We start from the raw sequence: 26,183 nt of genomic DNA on the forward strand, positions 1-26,183 counted from the left end.
TTCTTGTGTGCTTCTCTTTTTTTTAATTGCTAACTTCTGGGTTGATTCTATTCTTGGTTGAGATTTCATGGTAATTCTCAATTGCTTCAGTGATGATGCAGCACTTATATTTAAAAAAAATATAGAAAGTATTGGGACTTGGGATTTGTATTAAATTATCCCTTCTCTCTCTCTCTCTCTCTCTCTCTCTCTCTCTCTCTCTCTCTCTCTCTCTCTCTCTCTCTCCCCCCCCTCCCTCTCTCTCCCCCCCCTCCCTCTCTCTCCCCCTCTCCCTCTCTCTCCCTCTCTCCTCCCCCACCTCCTGCCCCTTCTTTTAAAAAAGCCTGCAAGTTACTAGCTAAGTTATCTATAGCTTCATAAATTCTATTATGAAGTATCATCTTGGCTATTATGAAGTATCATCTTGGCATCCTGCCAAAGGTAAAAATGTCTGTTTTCTCTTACAAAATTCTTAGTGACTCCAAGAAAAACTCTTTGCAGCCTGAACTAAGGTTAAAGAATAGTTCAGATCCTACCATGACATGTTTGGATTAATCATTTGTGGTTAAGCTAAGTTAGAATGTAGAGTTCATGATGGGTTTATGAAGTATGCAGGTATGGAAATCAGGCGTTCAGTTTGTATTCATATTTAATTCCTGCAGGAGAAGAGAGGACTGGAGGGGTTGCTGCTTGTGTCCTAGTCTAGGGGTTTATATAGCACTTGAGTCAACACTATTAGTCCAAATTTATGCTATTCAGTATTTGGGTAAGTACCAGTGCTATTGCTACTTTTGAACATGGACTTATGTTCAGGTCTGCTCCACTTAAATTTTTCCACTATTCCTGGGAAGTGGAAAGTTGAAGTTGTCAGATCATGAATGCTTGGGGTTCTGAGCTTTGGCACTTTGTGGAACACGCATCTGCACCGGCCTGCACCTGGATTGCCTTGGCATGACAGGTTATTACCCCTGGCTCACCTCAGGCCTGCTGTAGCCTCTGCCTGTGCCTGCCACCCGTGTTCCACTGTTCCACCACCATTTCTTAGTGGGGATTATTTGGCTGGCTGTGCAAGTGAGCAGCTGGGGAGCCATGTCACTAGTAGGTACATTGCCCAACTATGTTTTGGAAATGGCAGGTTTTCACTGGAAAAATTAACAATAATGTAAATTCTATTGGATGTAATTTCAAAATTTATAAGAATTCGGCCTTGTCATCTACCTAACTGTACTGCCAACCAAATATAATTCTGGAATTGTGGAAAAGTGTGCCTTTGAAGTGCAGTTACCTAGTGGCTTAAAAGTTTAGCAGGATCACAGAAGAGGAAACAGATAAAAGTATTTAGTACTGAGGTTCATTGCCAGGGCAAGAAGTATTTCAAGAATCACTCCTGCCTGTGCTTTTTACCTTGCATTCCCAAGTATTGCATGTGACTTTCTTGAAGCGGCAACTAAAGGACGTGAGCCTGTGTTGTCTCTTTGGGTTATTAAGACATTAAAGGGTATTGCCATCTTTAGGGGCAAAGAATTTGATATTTCTTTACATCCATGGACTTGGTTTGGAGACATAAGGAATATTCTGGCCCTTAAAAAAAGAATTTTCTACTATTTTTATTAACAAAAGTAACGTTCTATCTTCTGTGGTGTTATTTTACTGAATAAAATTGGACTAACTGGAATTTTGTGATAAAAGTGCACATTATAAAATAAGTTTGGATTAAAAAGTAAAAGAATTCTAGGGTTGGTTTTTTTTATTTTTTAGTTGTTGATGGACCTTTATTTTTATTTATTTGTATATGGTGCTGAAAATCAAACCCACTGCCTCATGCACTCTACCACTGAGCCACAACTTCAGCCCCTCTAGGACATTTTTTAAGACAGTAATCAAAAACAACCCTGGAATTTAGATAGTGTTACCTTTGGAATTAGGTATATGAATATTAAAGTGTATACCCCTTTTGAGTTTACACTTAATATTATGATGGTAGTACTCTAATGTGCTTAAGGTATAAGTTCCAAACTGCTTTTAATGCTTGCCTTTTTGTTTTGTTTTTTAATAATATTTTTTATTTACATTATCAACAACTTACATGATCAACAACTGGAGAAATGCAGAAGACTTCATACCATTTTGATTCACATCACCATGGCACAACTTAGTGAATGTCTTTCTGCTCAGTCTCTTTGATTGTTCTTTTCTAGATTATCCATAACTGCATTCATCATTTAGTGTGTTCTAAATCTTCTACAAGTTCGTGCTTAAGAAATTTGAAATTACTTTTCAGTATTAACTAAAATCCAAATTAACTATAATATAAATTTAAAGTTAATTTTGCTACTATACAGCAATTAAGTTCAACATAATAGACAGGGCTGGGGATGTGGCTCAAGCGGTAGTGCGCTCGCCTCGCATGCGTGCGGCCCGGGTTCGATCCTCAGCACCACATACCAACAAAGATGTGTCCGCCGAGAACTAAAAACAATAAAACATTAAAAAAAATTTTCTCTCTCTCTCTCTCTCTCTCTCTCTCTCTCTCTCTCTCTCTCTCTCTCTCTCTCCCCTCTCTCTCACTCTCTTTAAAAAAAAAAAAAAAGAAACATAATAGACATTAGTGACTCTTGGTGGCCTGTCTATGATCTTTTAAAATTACTTCCTGTGTTTGTGGAATTTCTTTCTTTTACTCCCCGCAAGATAAAGACTAAACATTTGCTTTCCATTCTGTCTTGCAGGTTAGATTAGGGTTGTACACTTGAAATCTTCCTCTAGGCACCCTGAATTACTGTTAAAGATCAGTGCACCTGGCATCCAAAGGAATTTATCCAGTTATTCTTGAACTTCCAATGGCATTTGACACAGCTACTCCCTTCTTAAGAATTGTGACCTCTGTACCTGTTACCCTTTATTACCATTCACCCTCTTTATAGGTTATTTTATTTATCCTCCTGGCTTTTAATTTCTTCTTCTATGTGAATAACATCTTAATCTCACCAGTCTTCATTACAGTACTTCAGAACTATATCCAGCTGCCTATTGATCATCATCTGATCATCAGACAACATCACCTGGTTATCTCCTCACCTCAAATACATGTCCTAAACAACTCACTTTCATTTTTTAAAACCCATCATATTAAATTCTCTAATTTGGAGGAAAGCATCTATTATTCAGTTATCTAACTTAGAAACCTTGGCATCTCCTTAGATGTCTACCATTCCTTTTTACCCAGTCCAATATGTAATTGAGACCTGTTCTGTTTCTTTTCCATTTTTCATATTAACCCAGTATAGTTCCTTTGATTTTTAGACCCTCCTCATCTCCTTCCTAGAATAGGCCAGTGGGCTCTGTCTGCTTTCCTTTCTCTAATTGGGTAAACACTTCCTCGGTTGTTAAGCATTCCCATATATGAAAATCTTTAGTTGTTCTCCAAAGCCAATTCTGTACTTTTGGGAGTTCTCAGTATCCTTGTGTTTATTCTTATCCCACCACACCTTGAGTTTTAACAGGCAGAATCACTGACAGTTTTTCTTGCTCACTTTCCCTCTACCTAGAGAATTGTCCCTTTTCCCCGTTATTCCAGTTATCTTGTACCTAGTGTATTGCTAGGCATTCGTGCAGTGATATTGGTACCGTAGACCTTATAATGAAAAAAAGTCCTCCACTCTATTCTTCCCCTGTGGTAACTTACCTTTTTTACCTGGATTGCTTCTGGTCTCTGCCTCCATGTTTCTAAATACATCATTGTAAGCCTTCTTCTGCCTCTTCCTAAACAGATGTCTCAGAATAGTCTGTACTCAATCTCCACCTCCTTAATTTCCATTCAGTCTTCAACTCAAGGAGTAAATCCAGAAAAAGATGGCAGTGATTCAAGAAATAGGGAACCCTACACAGAGAAGAGGAAAAGTGATTCCTAAGATAATGAAAAGGAAGTCTTAGTCTAATAACTGGGCAAAGAACCCTGAGTTCATATGGGAGCAGAAAAGTAATCTGGGCTCCCCAGCAAGGAAGGTGGAATCAATTACACGCTATGTCTCCATTCTAGGGAAAACATGGTTATACAGTAATAAAAAGCAAGGTATACTACTGGCTTAGCTAAGCATAACATACCAAACTTCATAACACAAAGACTGATTACAGGTTTGTTTTTTGATGTTGTTTTATCTCTAACTTGAAATTGTGAATACAAAAGAGTAGGAGGAGAGTCTTAGCAAAACTTCCGTTTTCCAAGAAGTCAATAGATTATCAGAATTCTCTTGTCTTTCCCATATTGAATCTCTGGTGTTGGATCCTGTGTCTGTCTGTCTTTCTTTACTTTTTTTTTTGTTTTGTTTCCTTTCTCCAATAATTTCCTGAGAAGTAACTCCAGGATACGTTGGATATGCTTTTATTTTTTGAGGTCTTGTGTGTCTGAAAATATCTTGATTCTGTCATCATCCTTAATTGATAGTTTAAATGTGAGATTGATTAAAACCCATTTTTCCCTCTGAATTTTAAAGGCAGTATTAGATCTTTATTTTCCTGCTTTCCCTTGATAAAATCAATATTCTTATTTGTGACTGTTTTTTCTCTGGAAGGTTTTTAAAATCTGTGTCCTGAAGTTTCATGATTATGTGTTACCCAGAATTTCTTTTCATTCATCATACTGGGCATTTGGGATGAACTCTTTTATTTTTTTAATATTTATTTTTTAGTTTTAGGTGGATATAATATCTTTTTTAATTTTTATGTGGTGCTGAGGATTGAACCCAGTGCCTCACTGGTGCTAAATGAGCACTCTACCACTTGAGCCACAACCCCAGCGCCCCCCAGGATGAACTCTTTTCTTTTTTGAGAGAGACAATTTTAATATTTATTTTTGGTTTCCGGTGGACACAACATCTTTATTTGTATGTGGTGCTGAGGATCGAACCCAAGCTGCACGAATGCTAGGCAAGCGTGCTACTGTTTGAGCCACATCTCCAGCCACCCAGGATGAACTCTTTTAATGTAGAAGTTCGTATGTTTGATTTTGGAAGACTTTTTTTTTTAAGAGAGAATTTTTTAATATTTATTTTTCAGTTTTCCGTGGACACAACATCTTTATTTTATTTTATGTGGTGTTGAGGATCGAACCCAGGGCCCCGCGCATGCCAGGCAAACCAGTCACCTCTTGAGCCACATCCCCAGCCCATGGAAGATTTTATCACTATTTCCTTGATAATTTCTTCCCCTTTCTTCATTGTGTTGCTCTTTCTGGATCTTTCATTAGCCACTTTATTTCTGGGTTGATTTATTTAAATCTTTCATTGGTTAACATCTTAAGGCACTTAAGTTAAGGAAGTGGTTGAGCTCTGGACCATAATCTTTGGAGTCTAGATGTATCTAAGTGATGGAGCTACACATTTTTTATTTTTTAAAAGTATGATATTTTTAAGATCTTTTGAAGAATAATGAACTTAATATTGACATTTTATGTAAACATGTAAATGCTAACAATATGGGAAAACTATCAATTTCCTTCTAAAGTATATTCCTCTTAGTATTCAGTTATTACAATAGAGATGTTATTTACCAAAGGAAGAGTAACAGATAGACCCTTTTCTGTGAAATGCTGTTTAGGTTCCCTTTGTTTTGGTTATCATTAGACATTGACAAAATAGAAACAGTTTTTAAAAGTAACCTAAAACTTCTTTTTTTCTAAGTGATAAAGGGAGGATTATAGAAATATTTTGTTTTAGGTACTGGGATTTATTTTCATTTTGAAACCATGTAAGTTGCCAGGGCTGACCTCAAACTTGTGATCTTTCTCGTTCAACCTCCAGATTGCCGAGATTATAGGTTTGCACTACTGCTCCCAATTAGGGAAATATTAAAATATGCCTTGAACAAAGAAAGACAATATTGTTATGTTAGTGTCCCTTTAACAGATACATGATCTGCTGATATTTTTAAATAGGCTTTTAGGGCACCAGCAATTTCCGGATTTGGTAACAGCTGGGTTTTAGCAACCACCTTTTTTCCTTCCTCTGTATTCTTATAGTATTAAAAACACTTATTACATTTTGTTATCCTCTTTTCCTGTTGTTTTCCTCCCACATCTTAAGTCTGTCTAAACAGTGGACACATGAAATTTTCAAAGTTTCTGAAAAGCTACTGTCTACCTATTGATAGGTTTGTAACAAACCCACATGGGTCTATAATTTGCTAAAACCAGAATTTACAAAAGGGGGAGGAAATGCACAATATGAATGTAGTTGCTAACGGAATTTTACTGATAATTTTACTGATAATTCTGAAGAGGAAAATTCTGAGGTATAAATGGAACTAGGACTAAGAAACAATCATATGAATGTTAAATCATTTTAGAAGTAAACTGCTTGCAATTCAATGAACCATCCTATATGATTATGATCATGGGAATTTTATGAAGATCCATCTGCTTTAAGTTGTTGCAAACTGAGTTTTGCATAATTACGATGAAAAATTGGGTTGAAAGGTAAGTTCAGGGTTTTTGTTATTCCTATTTTCAGTTTTTAATTAATTTTGATCTTTTAAAAAATAAATGTTTTCATAATTATAAAATCAACTGAATACTCAAAACCTTGTAGCAAATTAGATCAGATCCCTGTCCCCACCAGTCCTCAAACAAAACACATCCAACTAATTTAACTCTTATTATGGCATTTGTTTTCCTATTTGTAACTCATTTACTTATAATGCCATTTATTAATGTATTATCTTTAGGCATTTTTTTTCATCATTTTCTGTTATCGAAAAGGAGGATTTATGTTAACCCAACTCATGGCCCATTTCTTCTTTCTCCATTCTTCCAGTGTATTCACATCAAAATTTGTTGTTAAAGCCATGGTCACTGCTAATTCACTATTACATAAATATTATCCACTTATATAATTTGTAGCATATTTTATTATATAATAATAATTACCCAGTTTTTAAAAATCATTTAGTTTAAATAACTGAAAGTTTCTTCTAATTCTTTTACCACACTGGTTTTCTTTTTCTTTTTCATTTTGGTAGTACTGGGATTATTTTCATATTGTAGATAAGTATTCTACCATTGAGCCACATCCCCAGCCCTTTTAAAATTTTGAGACAGGATCTCTCTAAATTGCCCGGGTTGACCTTGAATTTCAATCCCCCTGCTTTCAACTCCTAAATCACTGGGATTACAGGCAGGCATCCCTGTGCCCAGCACTTTCTGTTGGTTTTTTATGTACCATTCAATCCTTTTTTCTCCCAGAAGGTCAGGTTTATCGATTTGTCTTACCAGTTTTATATTTTTCCTGAAGAACTCTAGCATTTTGACCAGTCCAGACAGGTCACTTTCTCAGTTGCCTGTTTCCAACTTGAGACTTCCCTTTGCTGTGTTTCTGGATCTCTTTATCTAGAGTCTTTTTGTTGCCAATATTGGCCCATGTTGTTCTTAAATGGAATTAATCCCTTCCAGAACCTTCATTTAGATGATTTTAGAGCTGAGGCTGTAGCTCAGTGGCAGAGCACTTGCCTAGCAAGTGTGAGGCACTGGGTTCGATCCTTAATGCCACATAAAAATAAAACAAAGCCAAAAAAAAAAAAAAAGATGATCTTTAATTTTCTCATGTCTCGAAATGTTTTTATTCTACCTCCATTCTTGATTTTTACTTAGTTTGTGTGGCTGGGTTTTAAGTTGTATTCCATCAGACTTATCATTTCTTTGTTCCTAGTGTTCAGAAATATTGTGATGTGGTTGGCTCTTTCAATCTAGAACCTTGTGACTTTGAGATTGTGAAATGAATCTTTTGTATTATGATGATTTTAGCTTCATTGTACAGTCTTATGTTTTCTTTCTAGAACTCCATTTAGTCATGTAGTAGAACTTTGGAATTGGTCTTTTTAAAGCCTCATCCTTGCTTTTCTTTTTTTCACTTCTTAGAAGTTTGTCTTAAATTCTCATAGAAATGTTATTTCTAATACATTCTGTCTTCCTTTCTTCCTTTTGTAAAAACATGGTGTCCTGGTCTTTTTTCCCCCATACTTTGTCTCTTTGAGGAAATTAGGGTTTTAAAATTGTTTTCAACAAATATTTATCCATCATCTACTTTGTAGCAGACAGTGAGTGGCCTGAGCATCTGAGATGTACAGATAGACAAGGTAAGCCATGTAGGCCACACTAGCTATGAATGATTACCAGATGCCCACATTAATATACATTCAGTCCTTTCTTTACAAATAGATCTCCCAAGTTTTAGCTGGACACAAATTGTCTGCGGGTGGGGGGAAGCTACATTACCCTGCTGGTATTCTGGGAGGTGAGTGGGGTTTCCTCCATTTAATTTAGCAAACAATTTTCTTTGCAACTTCTTGACTTAAGCTTGAAGTATAACCTTCACCCTCCAATGCATCTGATAAGCTCAAGCCCAGAACTACTCTGAATTCCTTGATATGCAATACAAAGCCTTCTGATCTAATTTTCTGTTTACTTCTCCATCCTCATCTCTGACAACTCAAGAACTTTTACCTTTTTATTCATTGGAAGCATTTTACAGCTTCTCTTTGGCATTATCCATATTGTCAGCATTGATACTCCTATGCTTTGGAGCATAAAATAAGGATAATATGGCAGTCTTTCTGATAACTAAAATGGCTACTAAATAACTGGCAGATAGTGTATACAATGTGGATACACAGGACAAATGAATGGTTGACATCTAAGTGGGACAGAGCTGTGAGATTTCAGAACAGTGTACAATTCAAAACTTAAAAATTGCTTACTTTTGAAATTTCCTCAAATTTGGATCACAGTTGGCTGCAGGTAACTACAGAAGGTAACACTGAATAAGGGACTACTATATTAGTTGTTTATCTCTTAGTGCACCTGATTTATAAATTAGGTACACTTACAAATTTATTGGAGGTATGTCTATATAGGAAAAAACACAGTATGTGGAATTTGGCATTGCACATGGTAAAAGGTATCCACTGTCAGGTCTGGTCCTGCAAATGGGTCTCTAAGTTGCCCCGCCTGACCTCCAACTGATCCTCCTGCCCCAAGTTGTTGGAATTCTAGGAGTGCACCACCACCCCTAACATGAACTGAATTTTTAAGAGAAGTGCTGACACTTCCATTTTCCAGTCTAGGTGTATAGCTAAGTCCCTGCCTCCCTTATGTATTCTGTCCCAAGATGCCCTCGGGTCTCAGTAATCAGTGCTTCCAGATATACCTATCTGTGTGAGGTGGTAGAAGCTTCCCTGTGCTGCTGCTCTTGCAAATCACTCTTTCCTGGGCCTTCTGTAAGACCATATTAAGCCTCCAAAGCTGAGGAATGAATTGGGATTTCCCAGAGAATAGGCTCCTTCACATTGACTCTTATTCTCTGACTCACTGCCCATTTCTTTGTTGAACTGTCCGTGTAGCTGCTGAGGTGAGTGTCCTAGCTACAAAGATCACACTCCTGTTCAGTTCTTCACATTTATGTCTTCTGCCATAGAATGATGCACAGTTGGGGCTGGGGTTGTGGCTCAGTAGTAGAGTGCTCGCCTAGCATGTGGGAGGCCCTGGGTTCAATCCTCAGCACCACATAAAAATAAATAAATAAAGGCTTAAAAAAAAAGAATGATGCACAGTTGTCACGGCCTAGCCACTGCTGATTGAAAAATTTCCCACTATGAAAAGCTCAAATTTTTCAGCTCAGGGTTGTGGAGGTGGGGATGACATCAGAACTAGGGTGAACAGATGAAAACAGTGTAGTGGACAAGCACTACATTGCGACTCCTGCTCGTTGTCCCAAGGTAATTCTTAAGCATTTTCCCACATTGTCTTTTCTTGGAGTTTAAAACACTGAATGGCAGGGCATAGTGCAAGATGGCCTGTTCCTTGAGGTGTCTTCTCACCAATGAATCCCATCCTTCTCCTTGAGAAAATACTTGAGAAGCCAAGTACAGGGACACGCATCTATAATCCCAGTAACTTGGGAGCTGACACATGAGGATCTCAAGTTGGAGGCCAGCCTCAGCAATTTAGTGAGCTAAGCAACTAGCTTACTAAATTGCTAATCAACTAGTGAGACCCTAAGCAACTTAGCAAGATCCTGTATCAAAAAGGACTAGGGATGTGGCTCAGTGGTAAAGTGCCCCTGGGTTCAATCCTCAGGACCATACACATAAGAAAAGTGAGGGAAATGCCAGGCATGGTGGTGCACACCTGTCATCCCAGCAGTTCTGGAGGCTGAGACAAGAGGATTATGAGTTCAAAGCCAGCCTCAGCAAAAGTGAGGCATTAAGCAACTCAGTGAGATACTGTCTCTAAAAAAGACATACAAAATAGGGCTGGGGATGTGGCTCAGTGGTAGAGTGCCCCTGAGTTCTATCCCTTATACCCTACCCAACGGCCACCAAAAAAAAAAAAAAAAAAAAAAGTGAGGAAATATTTTTCATTCTTTTTTGTTTTGGAGATGGGATCTCACTGTGCTGCCCAGTCTCGTCTCGATCTTGAAAGGCAAATATTAAATCCTCTTGCCTCAGCCTCTCTAATAACAGACTGTTGGTGCATACCACCACACCCAGCAGATTTTTTTTTAATTTTTAATTATTTTTTTAAAAAAGTTTTTAGATGGATTCACTGCGTTGCCCAAGTTGCCCTTAAACTCTAGATCTTGCTTTAGCCTTCTGGATAGCCGGGGTCACAATCTGACTTTACCTGAGGAAATGAATAATTTCTACTTTAATAATGAATACCAGATTTCCTGTAGACCTCATATGGACAATTGCTTTATAAAATTTATGAATACACTTACCTCAGCCAGAAGGGTGGCATATAATTTCTACATTTTGCTACATTTCACCAATTATTATTTTTATAACAATGACTCTGCAGGAATCAGTTGATAACAGCATTTGGACAAAGCATATTTTTTTTGACAAAAATAAATCTTCCTCCTCACATGTCCTTTCAGGCTTCCCACCAGTCACCCACACAGCCTTTCATTGTGCATAGCAAGTCCCCTCCTGCTAATGACAACCTTTGGGGCAAACCCAGAAGTAGTTTGCAAAGACTGAAATAACATCTCTAATTGGTGGTGCCATCAAATTTGCTGTGCTCTTCAGTAGCCCACCCAAGTTTGTGCTAAAACACATCATCTTCCCAGGGTGCAAAGGGGAAGAAGAGGCTGTGGTGTGCTGTTGAGCTTTTTGATATTTCAAAAATATGAATTAAAAATCAGGTTAAGGGAGACAGAGATAGATAGAACCTGCTTTTCCCAGTTGTTTCTTCTACATAGAGCAAGGGAAATTTTGTGTGTGTGTGTATAATTGTTTTATACCAGTTAACATCAAAGAAGTTTATTAAATGCTTCTATGAGTTTTTTTTAAGTATTAGATATTACAAAACTATGTGGACATGGTTCTAAAATATGTGAACATTGATGCTAGTAAACAGATGAAGGTCTAATATATTTGGCCTGAAAATACACATTTGGGGCTTAGAGAAATGATAACTTTTTCTCCTTACAACTTGTATCACCTTAAACAAAAAATTAAAATGAAAATTCCAAAGCACAAATGCTTTATTGAAGCCATTTCCATACCTAAACTTCAACTTAAAATGTGGGGTTTGCATGGTTTCCTATCCCCCCCCCTTTTTTTTCCTTTTGGTATTAAGGATTGAACCCAGGGGTGCTTTGCCACTGAGCTACATCCCCAGCCCTTTTTTAAATTTTAACTTATTTACTTGGTACCAGGGATTGAATCCAGCAGTGCTTAACCACACTGAGGTATATTTCCAAACCTTTTTATTTTTTATGTGAGATAGGGTCTCACTAAATTGCATAAAGCCTTGCTAAGTTGCTGATGCTGACTTTGAACTTGAGATCCTCCTGTCTCAGACTCCTGAACCACTAGGATTACAGTTGTGTACCACACCCAGCTTATTTTTTGTTTTGAGACACAGTCTCACTAAATTGCTGAAGCTGCCCTCCAACTTGTGATCCTCCTACTTCAGCCTCTAAAGTCATTGGGATTACAGCATGTGCCACTGTGTCCTGCAGTTTTCCTGATCTTGAAAGGCAAATATTAAGCCAAAGGTAGATCCCTAAGCATCCTTGATCAGGTGGCAAAGACATGACATTGAACTGACCTACAAAACAAGTAAGTTCATTTAGTAAAACGTTTTAAAATTTACTCAAAGCAAATGTTTTAGACAAGCATTTGCTTTGAGTAAGTTTTATGGATCAGGATAAGAGAGCACCTTAAATATACCAGCTTTGAGTCATTTTGAACAGGCCCTAAAAAGCCATGAGAGCTGTTCCTTATCACACAGGTGGCCATCTCTGAGCTGGTAGCATGCAAACCCAATCGCCTTCTTGTTAGCCCTCTGCTTTTCCAGCTGCTCCAACACGATATATTCTTTTTGTTGAGATAAAGTAGAAATAGCTGGGATCTTGTGGGAAAAGTTGTTACCTTCCTGGTAAAAAAGGAATGTATGGCTGGTGCTACTTCTTTATTCCCAGCTTCAACCTTGAATGTGTGGACTGATGCCTGGACACACAGCAGTGATCTGACAGCGACTTCCCAGGTCATCGTGGTTAATAGAATAGCACATAACTGAGCCTCGCTTGCCTCTGGGCTTCTTATACAAGAAGAGACACCTTTTGTTAAGTGACAGTAAATTGCGGTTTCTATTACTTTAAAACAAAGAATCCCTAACTGATAATGGAATTAGCTGTCTGAAGAGTGTCTTCAGTGAACAGATCCTAAAATGTTGCATCAGCTAAGTGAAGAAGGTGATAGGCAGGGGAGTTTCTACTGATTTGAGGATGGAAGTTTAGGAAACCTTGACATTAGATGGTAAATAGTTACACTGTCACCTATTGACAGACCCAGAAATTAAAGCTACAGTGTAAAGGGAAACAGAAAAGTTAGATTGTTGATTTATTTATTAAGTGAAGTCTCTGCTATTGGCCTGCAATCTAAATTGACTAAGGTCCCAAGTATGGAGACTTGCAAAGAGTGAGAAAAACCTCAATGTGTCCGAATATGGAGCCAATTTAAACAAGGTCAATTAAAAGTTGTCATTCTTTATTTGATGTGTTGGAACAGACTACTTGTCTTTTAGCTGCAATTGACTGAATCACGAGGATCTAAATCTAGCCTTAAAGAAGACTGAATAGCATCCATATATGTAAGAGTCAGTAAGTTGAACGGATTAACTTGCCACGACTCTGGGCTAGTCTTCTAAACCCTTAAGGAGGTGGTGTGTTCTATATAAAGAGGACTTGGACAGGCTTCTGAAAAGTCCAAACCAGTTCTCTTTCCAAAACCTTTCTGTATTTTACTTTTTAGAAACATTAAGTTTCTAAACTTTTGCAACAAATCAATAAGACAATCAGAAATCTACTGGAGGAGGGGTTCCAGGAGTTCATCCCTTTCCAAACAAAAGGGACAGGCTGCTGCTATGCATAGGCCAAACACAGATGTGATGTTTGTCACTTAGCAACCATGTTGTAATCTTGAGGGAAAGGTCAAGTGAATCACAAAGAGGATAGCCTTGACATTATTGAGTCTCAAGCAGTCTCAAACTGTTGCTACCTCCAGACTTTCACCTGTGACAAAATACATCACAATTTGTTTAGGCCTCTGTAAGTTAGAATTTTATTTACATGTTGCCAAAAGCATTTCTGATACACACACACACACACACACACACTCTCACACAATGCAAGATTCCACTCTATTGGCAAAGACCATTAGGTTAAGTTAGTGAACCTCTCTGAACCAATACTGGTTTCACATCATAAGCTTCTTACCCTGGAGGGAGGTTTGGGATGAATGAGGAGGCCGCTCCCCACGCTCAAATAATCCCCTCAGTCTGATGCCTGAACTCCTGCCTGCAGAGCCGCACAGGATTTGGGTGTGGTGTCTAAACAAACACACAGCCAGAATGGGGTCCTGCAGCTGCTGTCAGAAGGTTAGCACCCCAAACCTTGTCCGACTGTGGTTTATCCAATACTGATCCTCTATCCCAGAATCCTTATCTATTTCCACAGATCTCCCTTTCAGAATTCTTATAGTCCTCTTCAAGCATTCCATTTTTGGTGCCTTTAAAACAACGGTTTTCTCTTCGCCTTATCTGCAAGTCACTCCTGCAAGTCTCTGGCCTTTTCTACCCGACCCTTCTCCACCTGCGTCTAGGGAGCCCCTCAGTGCTCGCACAGTGCAGACCAGTCTTCAGCATTCCTCTCCCCGAGCTGGGCTCCGCCTATTGCGGTAAAAGCAGCGCTTTTGCGATGACTGCGCGACCAGGAAGACATGCGAGTGCCGAGCAGCCACTGGTGATCTCTAGGACCAGCAGAGTGTGTGGTGCGGACCTTTGTTCTTTACCTTTTTTTGTGGGCGTGGCGGGGTGTATGTGTGTGCTGAGAATTGAACCCCGGGGATGCTACTGCTGGGCTACATCCCCAACCTTTTAAATTTTTCTTTTCATTTTTCTTTCTTTCCTCTCCCTCTCTTTCTTTCACTCCTTCTTTCTACAAGTCTCTGGCCTTGAACTTACCATTCTCCTGCCTCAGCTCCCCAAGTCGCTGGGATTTTTTTCTATACCTTTTGTTCGTCTGCATTAAACCCAGTGTTTCTGGTGGGGCGGGGGATGTTTTTCTTTCTCTGGAACAGAGAGAAAATCATATGATGTAAAGATATAAAGATCCCAAAGATGCACAGGCACTTTACCATCACATCCTTCCCACCTTTGGCCGCCTTTGCGCCCGACTCCCTCACTTCCTGTCTCATTTCACTGTCTAGTCAGTAGTTAAATTGGAAGGGTCCTTTCCTAATTCCAGATTAAGCAGAAGGAAAACGCTGCTAGACTGATCTCTTTAGCTGGAATTTTGGCAATGATTTATTTGCATACCAGAATTAATGAAGCCCCGCAATTATTCTATGAGGAAAGGAGCGATTTGGTTTTCTTACATCTGCCCTAACATAGCTGTGGGGCAAAGGTGACAAAGAAGGTTGCTGTTCACTTTTCCACACTCGGTTGATGGTAGCCTGAACCAGGGCATGGTCGAGTGCAGTGATGACTATAGCAGGCACCCACTAGTTAACGCCTCCCCCATCCTGACACTGAATAAAGGTCGGTGGGTCTGGAAACCTGAGTGGCTAGGGCTTTCTCCAGTGGGTGACAGAACTCCTGGCATAGTGGCTCCAACACTATCCTTTTTTGTCAGAAAGTATTAATTTCTAGGTAAACTCTTTTCCTTTAAGGGTCCCTCACTTGTTGGTAATGACATAATTGTTTCTTTATTGGGTAAGTTTCTTTTGATATTGGAGAAGTTTCTATGTAAGTAGAGAAATGTGAAGTAAACTCACTGTTGATATTTTAGGGTTAAATTTAGATCATATATATGTACTTGGCTTTTGTGTCGCCCTGGGATTGAAACCAGGGCCTTGATCATGTTAGGCAATGTGTTACCACTGAGCTACATGCCCAGTCCTGTATTTTGCATTTCAAGAATTTGAAATTTTAAGAGAATAGAGCATATTGGAGTATGCTACATTTAATTTGTGATTCCAATTTAAATTGAAAAATTGAGTAATTGATATTGATTTGTGATTTAAACTAAAAAATTAAATATAATTTAAATATTATGAGCAGTATGGGATCAAGAGAAGTTAAAAGTGACCATATTTAATTGATTAAGTATAGTTTGAGCAAACTGAAGTAATTAAAAGGACAAAAATATTATTTTCATAAATGCAGTTAAACTCTTTAAGGAAGTTCAAATAACTAAATTTCTGATAACTAAATTTCAGTTATCAATGTTTCCCTTAACAGTGACTATTAATTTTTTCTATTTTATAAAATAAAGTTATAAATACAATCACAGAGTTTTAAGTTGAACATAGGAGCTTAAGAAAAAGGATTGGGGGCTGGAGATGTAGCCTAGGAGTAGAGTGTTTGCTTGGCATGCAATAGCATGCACAAGGCCCTGGGTTTGATCTCAAGCACTGAAAAAAAAATTCAAATTTTGAATTTGAATAAAATGAATATTGATCAAAAATTAAAATAATTCAAGCAGTCTTTTGTATATATAAAAGCCACCCTTAATTATAATAAAAACATAAAACTTGATTTTTTTTTTACAGTTTTTAAAAGTCATTTGATTCTTACATTTGGCCAATGTCAAATACTCTGCATTTCATGGGGAAGGAAATCGGTAAAGGAAGGAAAAGAGCAGAAGCCCCGAAAGGACAACAATGGCCTGTGTTGGATTTGGTCATCTCCTCTCCCCTTTCTTTCTTTCTTTCTGTTTTTTTTTTTTTTCTTTTTAATAGTTTTAGTTGTAGATGGACATAATCCTTTGTTTATTTGTTTTTTTTTTTTTTTTTTTTAATACTGTGGTGCTAGGGATTGAACCCATTGCCTCACGTGTGATCTACCACTGAGCCACAACCCCAGCCCACATCCTCTCCCCTTTCACACACTGGCCTGGCTCTTGTCTGTTGTTGGTTTGGCCGTTGTTAGTACAGGTAAAATGAAATGCTATAATAATTACCTTTTTCTTCTGGAAGTGTCCTATGGTTTGGATATGAGGTGTCCCCTAAAACCTCCTGTTATGCAGGAATATTCATAGGTGAAATGGTTGGATTTTGAGAACTGTAACCTAATCAGTCCATCCTACTAGTTTGAATGGACCAAGTGGGTGTAGGCAGTTGGAGTGTGGCTGGAGGAGGTGGTCATTGAGGGTGTGCTCTGGAAGGGTGCGTCTTCCTTGTACCCCCTCATCCCCTCTTTTCACTCTCTTTGCTTCTTGGCCACCATGTCTTGACAGCTTTCCTCTATTACACCCTTTCCCAACAATGTTCTGATTCCCTTGGGCCCAGAGCAATGGACTAGGTTGACTATGTGCTACACTCTGAATTGTGAGCCCAAATACACTTGCCCTCCTCTAGTTCATTGAGTGTTTTGATCACAGTAATGAGAAGCTAACGCAAGATGACTATATGGTTAATTTGAAATCACTGTTTGTCTTCAGAAGACAGTATCCTATTCTTGGAAGTAAGGCTATGGAAAGCAATCACTTAGCCCCAGAGACTGATCCTGATTGGTGGGGAAAAGCCAGCCAGGCTCCTTAGCCATAAACAGAGAACTAAGACTCTATTCACAGAGGCCAAAGGCCCTGGGTTCCCAGCTAAGCTAACACCTGAGAACTGTGATGTCGTGACCTTAGGACATGGCTGGAGGAAAAAACAGAGTTGCCGGGAGAAAGGCCTAGACTGAGGGCTCTGTTCTGTCCTTGTCTGGCTGAGCAACCAGGGCAAGTCACTCCCCTAGCTGAGGCCAACTTCATCCTGAAATGGGGTGAATGTTTGCCTCTCCCTGAATCACAAGTTTGTCAGGGTGCTATGAAAAAAAAAAAAAGACAATCATGAAATCTCTCTATAACATTAAAAAGAAAGAGAAAACTTCACAGCAAAAGAAATGAGAGAAGAGCCAGGTATAATGGTGCATGCCTGTAATCCCAGCAGCTCAAGAAGCTGAGGCAGAAGAATCGAAAGTTCAGAGCCAATCTCAGCAATTTAGTGAGGCCCTAAGCAACTTAGCAAGACCCTGTCTCAAAATAAAAAATAAGGTCTAGGGTTGTGGCTCACTGGCTAAGTGCCACTGAGTAAAATCCTTGGTACAAAAGAAAATGAAGAAAAAACAATCTACAGAGTGGAGGAAAATATCTGCAAACTATACATCTGACAAGGAGTTGATATCCAAAATATATAAAGAGCTCCAGAGAGTGGGATTGGAGGCAAAGAGAAGAGGAAAGAATGAAAAAGAAAAACATTTAAAATTAGATAGTAGGCTGGGTGTGGTGTTGTCACCTGTAACCCTTGAAACTCCAGAGGCTGAGGCAGAGGATCACAAGTTCAAGGCCAGCCTCAGCACCTTAGCAGGACCCTGTCTCAAAATACAAAATAAAAAGGACTGGGGATGTAGCTCAGTGGTAGAGTGTCCCTGGGTTCAATCCCCAATATCAATCAATCAATCAATAAAAAAGAAAAGAAAGAAAAATAAGAACAAGAAAGCCTGGTTTCCATACTTAATGCTAGGACAAGCCTTCCAAGAGAAGACTGGTTCCAGTTGAGAGTCCCTCAGAGCTCTGATGCTTTCAATGGCTCCATCTTCAGTGCAACCCTATCCTTTGGTTCAGTGGCTTCAAAGGCCCCAAGCAAACTGTGTGAACAGCTTAGAGCTTTCCACTCACTTTGAAGCCTCCCAGGAGTTACTCTTCCCCTCTGCGGTGTGTCAGCTGAGGGGCATGCATTCCCAGCTGCCCTGGCTGTGGCTGCTGAAGTTGCAAGGACAGCTGAACAATAGGCACAGCGAGCTCCCCTCCATCAGGAACATTAATCACAGATTTGAACTACATCCTGATCCTGGAAATTTCACCTAGGGGCAGGAGAAAGGATAATTGATTGCATTCCACCAGAGCCAAGGCTGTACATAGAAGCTCAGTTCAAACAGGAAGATTAATTGGGAGAAAACTGATACATTCTCCGAGAGGCATCTTTCATAGAGGCCAGTCAGGCTCTCCTGGGTGTACTGGGGAGCCCACACACTCACTGCTTGGGCTCATTCCCTCCCAAGGTAATCCTGTGTTATCAATTAACAGCTATTTATTTGGTTTAAAAAATTATTGTGTATAGTTGGGTGTGGTGGGCATGCCTGTGATCCCAGTGGCTTGGGAGGCTGAAACAAGGGGATCACAAATTTGAGGCCAGCCTCAGCATTTTAGTGAGGCCCTAAGCAACTTTGCAAGACTTTGTCTTAAAATAAAAAATAGTGCTGGAGATATAAATTAGTGGTAAAGTGACTCTAAGTTTGATCCCCAGTACACCCTTCCGAAAAAAATTCTCTCTAGTGGCAGAATTCTAATAAGACTCCCAGATTTACAGGGAGTTCTTGTATATAAACCTCTGCCTGAGTATTTAGTCCAGTGCCAACTAGGTCTGGCCCTGAAGGGATTTGCAGATATAACTAGATGCCAATCAGGTGACCTTAAGATAGGAAGAAAATATAGGTGCCTGAGTTCTGTAAGGCTGAGTTTTCTCCAGCAGGACCCAAAAACTGAGGTCAGAGTTCAAAGTACAGGAAGGACTCAACTGCCCCTTGCCACTTCAAGAGGGATGGTGCCACATAGCAAGGAATGAGAGTGACTTCTAGTAGTGAACCCTGATAATAGCCAACATGGGAAAAACAGAAGAGTGAGGGGAATAAGGTGTTCTTTTTTGTGATTTGTGGTTCTGTGGGTAGGTCTACCAAAAGGGAGGACTGCCCTGTATAGGGGATCTTGAACCCCATGCATTTCCTCTTTAGTTCTCAAAGCACCAAAAGTAACAGAACTACTGCTCTGGTTATCTGGGAACTCTGCCAGAAGGCTAGAGATGCAGATCCTTGGGACCTACCCAGCACTTACTTACTCAGTGAGAAACCAGGGTGTGGCTCCAGGAGCTGCTTAAACAGCCCTTCAGGTGATTCTCATGTCTACTCAGTTTTGAGAGCCTCCGTAACCAAATCACTACTTAAGGTGACCATTTGTAAAACAGAACAAAAGGAGGTAGAGGTTGGGGAGCCCGTGTTGAGCCTGACCGGCCATTCTTGTAGCTTACCCGCACTTCCTAGCAATTATGTTAGATTTTAAAAACACTTTGATATGCTAAGAGTGCCTTAGGAGCAGAGGAGTATTCAAATCAATATCCATTAGAGTGAGAACAGAAATGTCAGTGGGCATATGTCAAAGTTCGGTGAGTAATGGTGAAATTACATGGTTCTGTGACTCATAGCATATTGTTGAAGAAGCCTCGGGATATATTGTCTTCTCTTTCATTTCTTTCTTCTTTTCTGGTACTGGGGATTAAACCCAGCCGTGCTTTACCACTGAGCCACATTCTTAGCCCTTTTTATTTTTTATTTTGAGAAGATATTTCACTAAATTGCTTTGAGCCTTTCTAAATGCTGGCTGGCCAAAACTTGCAATCCTCCTGCCTCAGCCTCCGTAGTTGATGGAATAACAGGTGTGCACCACTGTGCTCAACTTGGTGAGATACTCTCCATTTAAAATGGTTTCAAATATTTTTCCTGGCTGCAAATTAGAGGAACTTCCCCACCATCATGTCCACTTCCCTCCAGAACTGGCTGTGAGTAGATGGGTCTTCAGCCCTGGCTAGCCCTGAAGACTCAGTTCTCTACTGCCTGCCCATCACAGGGTAAATCTGCTGAGGCTGCTCCTTCCAGGAAAAATCTGTGTGCTGTTATCTGAACAGGGAAGAGAAAGAAGCCAGCAAACAGTTACATTGTTATTTTTCTTCCACATGGAATTAAACAGATTCAAAGTAGAGAGATCAGAACACAATAGTCTGAACTGTTTTTATTCATAACTTTTCTGAAACCACATGTGTAGGTTTTTTACTTACCGATAACCAGTTCTGGAGCCCAGACAGACAGCCTACAGTCCACTCCAATTCTGACCCAGCCTGAAGTAAGATGTCACAATTTCAAAAGTTCAGTACCACAAGACCCAAGGAAATATTGGTACCCAGCTTACCCTCACTTCTGTCCAATTTGGCTACAAACTTCCTTCACCCACCAGCCTCCCACCTTTTGCTTCATGTTTAGTTTTGCTAGAACAGCTCACAAAGCACAAGAAATCATTTTGCTATTACTTTGGTTTATTACAAAGGACACAACTTGGGAGCAGCCACCAGGAAGAGATGCAGAGGGCAAGGTAAGTGGGAGTAGGGCAGGAGTGTCTATGCCCTCCAAGTGTTCACCAACCATGGAGTTCTCTGAGTTCCCTCTTTAGGGTTTTTAAAATTTTTTTTTAAGAGAGAGAGAATTTTAATATTTAGTTTTTAGTTTTCAGTAGACACACATCTTTGTTTTGTATGTGGTGCTAAGGATCGAACCCGGGCTGTACACATGCCAGGTGAGCACTCTACCACTTGAGCCACATCCCCAGCCCCCCTCTTTAGGGTTTTGAATGGAGGCTTCACTGACTATGCATGATGGGTCAAACCATTCACTGATGGTGATTAAATCCATTTCCAGCCCCTCTTCCCTCCCCCAAGTCAGGGGCTTGAGCTGAAAGTTCCAACCCTTTCATTAGGCCTTAGTTTTTCTGGCCACCAGCTCCTATGCTGAAGCCACAGTTCCCAGTTCTCACAGGAGCATATAAAGGACACTTATCACTCTGGAAATTCCAGGGGCATCAGAAGTGTTGGGTCAGGAACTTGGATCAAAGACCGAGTACCATATATTTTTCTTCCTGTATCACACCAGCCACGTTTTTCTGTGAACAAGTGAGTCCATGGGGGCAAGGTGCCAACTAGAAGGAATGAGACCCACCTACATCAGAGGGCAGTACTGTGGCTTTACTATATCAGCCACTGCAGCACATCTGACCCAATCTTTATCTAGACCAGGTGGCTTTAGATAAAATTTGCATTCTGTGGCTACCAAGTCCCTGGAGCTAAGTCCATGTTCACTTGACATTATAATTCAGCTAGGGAAAAGGGCAGAGGAAGCTGATCATCATTGATAGCACTGAATCTGGGTCTGGCTCCAGGAAAACCCACTTCCTGCTTTGTCACCCACATTCTCAATGAAGGTGGGCTGAGAGCACATGACCCAGCTCTCCAGCCAGGTCCAGGAGGCAATGTTTGTTCAGAAGGCCCTGCAGCTGTATTCCAGGTTAAGTAACAAGATACTGTCTAAGGCCATATTATTTCCTTCTCATTGGCATTATCTTTCTTCAAAATGTAGGGAAAGGTGGTGCACACCTCTAATCTCAATGACTCAGGAGGTTGAGGCAGGAGGATTGTGAGTTCAAGGTTAGCTCAGGGAATTTGGCAAGATTCTGTCTCAAAATAATAAAAATTTTTGAAAAGGGGCTGGGAGGGATGAGGATGTAGCTCAGTACTTGCCCAGCATGCCTGAGGCTCTGGGTTCAATCACCAACACTGGGGAGGGGGGAAGTAGGGGTAGTACCACAGTGGTAGAGAATACCTGGGTTCAATCCCCCATAGGCGAAATGCAGGCGAGTCATGTCAATGGTTACCCATAAAACATCACAGGCTAAGAAACCAATTCTAATAAAAAAGAAGAAAAATGCCACCATGCTTACTGGCTGTTAACTTTCTAACTCAGCTCACCAGGGTTGTTCTTTTTTTTTTCACTACATGGAGAGTGGGCCAATTGCTGTCTGCATGGGCGTTTTAAGTATAAGATGAGGACACTGTTACTAAAATCACTTCTTCAAAGTGCAAAATATAATAGCACTCCTCACAGGAATTAAATTACCTCTTAACGGACCCAAAAGAGGATTTATCTTTGAGACGTTTGGGTTCCCTAAACCATAAGACATTTCCTCAGGTGCTGGCCTTTACAAAGGCAAAATAAGTCATAGGGTGAGGGCGACCCCGCCCTCCCCGCTGAGCCCAAGTGACACTAATAACTTCTCTTGATGGATTTACTGAACCCCATAAGGGACTGTTTCAGGCTCTGGGGAAAGAGTAGTGACAAAAGAGAAAACAAAGATTCCCTTCGCGGGTCTTAAAAACAAGCAATTGTTAAGTTTATTGGAGTGGCAAGTGCCAGGGCAAGATGCAGAGCGCCGGGAAAGTGCTAAACGGCTGAGGGAAGGTTACCCATTAGAAACTAACGTCCTTTCTTGGCTACTCCCGCCAGCCCTCTAATTTGAATACGAATTAGCCATTTGGGTCCCCTGTGCCCGTCTTCTGTGCCCAAAGAATAGGAAGGTAACAATGGGATAGAATTCCCCAAGTCCCTTTCCAGGATGACCGCCCGAGGGAGACTATGAAAAGTGCTGGTTTTCTTCCTGCGCAGGAGGGTTCCTTCCGTTTTATAGCATCTGCAAAGACTGGCAGCAGCTCCAGGACCCCAGCGATTCCGCTTCTGGGGGTGTCAGGGCGGGACCCAGCGCCGCACCCCGGCCTCACAGCGCAGCCTGAAGGCGACCGGAGCGCACGGGTGACGCCTCCCGCGCTTCCTGCTTCGCCGCGGGGCCTCCTCCGCGCCGTGACGCGCCAGGCTTTGACCAAATATGTTCCTTTCCCCTCCCTCGTCTGCCCCATCACCCACAGGCACCCCGAACCGCGGGGTTGCCGTTTGGACGTAGGCTTGCCTGTGTGTCGCGGGCCAGCCCCGCGGGGAGCGCCCCCTGCGCGATGCCTTTCAGGAAAGGTAGGGTCCCCCCTGGAACACCCCGCCCTCTGCTCCGGGGACCTGCGTGGTGCCTGCGGGCAAGGGCGGGCTCGGGTCCCTGTCAGGTGCGGAAGCCCGGCTCTCGGGGACAACATCCGTGCAGGGGCTGATGCTGAGACCGCGCCGCTCTGTCCCCGCGGGTCCCACTTTGTCCCCTCGTTTCTGCACTGTCTCTCCAGCCCTTGCCTTGCCTTGCCTTGGCCCTTTCGCCCCCTCACTGTCCCCTCCGGCGACTCCGCGGCGACACCACGTGCCGTAGCAGGCGGCACACAGCGCCGGGAGTGAGTCGCAGCACTTTCAGCGAATCCCGAATCCCGGAATCTCGCTGCTTAAGTCCTAAGATGCAGACGGAATAGAGGTCGGGAATTTTAGGGTACTCGCTGCGGACGGTTGATTCTGGTGGCTGGAGCTGTGCCGCTTAGTGCGGCTTAGAGCTGGGCTGCGGAGGGGAGGTGGCCACTCAGATGCAAAGCAGATCTGTGTCAGTCCCGTCATTGCCCGTTCTCGCCTTCGGACCCCGGGGAAGTCCACCTAGGCTCAGTGCCTTCCTTGGCAAAAATGAGCGCACGAAAAAGGATTGCTGTGTAAGGACCGGGCGACAGGGCACAGCGAAGTAGACCAATGCCCGAGTGAGGTCAGCCTGGCAGCCGCAGGCAGTACTCATCTCATTCTGTTTCTACGGGCGCTGCGTTCTGCCGTGGCCCCTGCATCTGGACTCATTCCCCATGGCTTTCTCTGCACCTGGTGCAAAGACTCCCAGAAAAGCCCAGAAATGTCTATAGGCTCCTGGCAAGGGTCTCCTGTGCATTTGGCCCCATTTTAAGGTAGGGCAGTGGAGACCCAGTGACTCCCTCAATCACAGCTTAAGAGCTGGGCTGGAAAAGGTGTATCAGGGTGAAATTACATAAAAAGAGAAGAAATATGGTGATAGGGTAAAAGAGAAAAGGAATACAACCACAGAGCCACCTTCAGAGCACAGCCCAGGGATAGATGTGGGGGGCAACAGAAATGCTGGAAGAGGGGGGCTCCTTTCACATTCAAACCAGGTCTGTGTGACTCCTGCGTTTTCTTTTTGTGTTGAGAGAGCTTAGGCTCAGGTTACCCTTTGTCACTCAGGACCCAAGACTCTCCACTCTTCTGGGTACTTAGTGAGTTCTGGAACTGTGTCCTGTGACTCTCTGATCCCTCCAACCAACTTCTTTGTCTCTTATAATTTGGGTCAGTTGTCAGGTTAGTTAGTGCTTTGGTTGCTGGGAAGCTGTATTGGCCTTTGTCCCTTAAGCAGAGGGTACTAAGGTACCATTGTAAACTCCTGGCTGTGAACAGGGCTGACTTATGCTCCCTGGAGATAGGGAGTTAGGGAAGGTGGTGAGAAGGCAAAGTGCTGGTCAAAGAGCAGGGGTGGAGTTCTGTCCCATCCTCAGTCAGCTGTTATACTTAGGCCCACTGTGACTGAACTCAGTGCCTCTGTTGTTCCATGTGTAAGGGGGGCACCTGGTCTCTTGGCTGTCCCCAGGCTCTCAGAGTCCTGCAGTGTGAAGAATCACTTGTCAAGGAGTTCATCACTTCTCTTGCTAGCTTTGACCTGTGGTTGCTGGTTGCAAACTCCTAGAAGGCAAAGACATCTGTTCACTTGTCACAGGGTTTGGGGGTTTGCCTTATGAAGATGTCACTTTATGAAAGTACATCTTAGAGTATTATTAGATTACATAGGTCAGAACATGTGCAAACTGCCCCATGAGTTAAGCTTTGCTTCTGTTTGTTGTTTTACTGAAAAGGATTGTAGCATGGTAAAGAGAGGATCACCTTCCCTTCCATGGATGCTACTTCCTGAAGGTCCTGGCATGTGAGAAACAGAGCTTGCTTGGAATCAGTGCTAAGTATTCCAGAAACTCTGGTGTGAGCCAACGCACAAATTCTGACAGGCTTTGAGTTGGAAGTAGCGCTTCCCAGATTGATTGAGTGGTGAGCTCTTATTTAGCAAGTGGGAATTGCAGGAAACGAAGGTGTGGTTCTCTTGGTGTCCTGAAGCACTGTCCCTCTGAAGCTGCCTGGAGGGGACAGAGCCCATAGTGAGAGGGAACACAGCACCCTATCTCTGTGCTGTTCAGAGGATGGGGAGGTATATGTATACATACTCTTCTATGCTTTTTGAGTTTTGAGCCCTCTGAATGTATTAACTATTTAACATGTGATTTAAAAAATAGGAAATGAAAAGACTTTGCTGCCTTCCTCCCAAAATCAGCCAGATGGAGAAGGCTTCCTCAGTGGGACAGAAGCCCAGAAGGATGGCTGCTAATCCCTTTTCATGAGGCATTTCTGTGTCTTGACAAGCCTTAGACTTGGGATCAGCTTTGTCAGGGGCCTGGCAGAAAACACCAAGTAACGGGCAAGCTGAAAAAAGTTTAATGAAGGGCATATTACAAAGGACTGGGGAAAGTATAGGGAGGCCCCAGGGGTTACTGCAGAACCCTGGGCATTCTGTCCCATGTCTAAAATGTTGAGGGGCAGAACAGTTACTGAGGACAGCTGCTTGATGGGAGCCTTCTCAGAGAATGCAGGCAGCTTATAGGCCAGAAAGTAGGAGCTGGGAGAACTGACACCCATACCTTATCCTCTGCCCCTCTGATCTCATGGCATTGACAGTCAGAGGGCCAGAGCCTGATGGTGTTGTCCATACAGGTTAGCCTGCTGGGACATGGTGCTGGATACCGGAGAGTGGATCTGGTGGGACAACAGATAATTACTCAAAGATCTTAGGTCCTGGCAAGGCATGGTGGCACATACCTATAATCCTAGAGACCCTGGAAGGTGAGGCAGAGATGAAGGCCAGCCTGAGCAACTTAGTGAGACCCTCAAAAAATTAAAAGAACTGGGGATTTAGCTCAATGTTTTAATCCCTTGTCCCAGGGAAAAAAGAAAAAAATAATTATGTCCTGTGCCTTGCCTTTGGAACAAACCCAATGAC

The 26,183-nt window shown here is 41.7% G+C and overlaps 1 protein-coding gene across 2 annotated transcripts in view; it reads left to right on the forward strand.

The window, feature by feature from the left end:
• Positions 1–14,216: 14,216 nt before the first annotated feature.
• The window catches only part of Pfkfb3 (6-phosphofructo-2-kinase/fructose-2,6-biphosphatase 3), an 86,844-nt gene continuing 74,877 nt past the window's right edge, over positions 14,217–26,183 (forward strand). Inside the window, exon 1 of one of the 2 annotated variants that reach the window (XM_040277892.2) lies at positions 14,217–14,304. In XM_040277892.2, the coding sequence (XP_040133826.1) occupies positions 14,232–14,304 (73 nt within the window). In that variant the 5' untranslated portion in view covers positions 14,217–14,231. Of the gene's footprint in view, positions 14,305–22,969; positions 23,195–26,183 lie in introns of those variants that run through there. The other variant, XM_040277897.2, reaches the window with a different exon arrangement.

This window comes from Ictidomys tridecemlineatus, chromosome 10 (genome assembly GCF_052094955.1).
Source record: "Ictidomys tridecemlineatus isolate mIctTri1 chromosome 10, mIctTri1.hap1, whole genome shotgun sequence".
NCBI lineage: Eukaryota > Metazoa > Chordata > Mammalia > Rodentia > Sciuridae > Ictidomys > Ictidomys tridecemlineatus.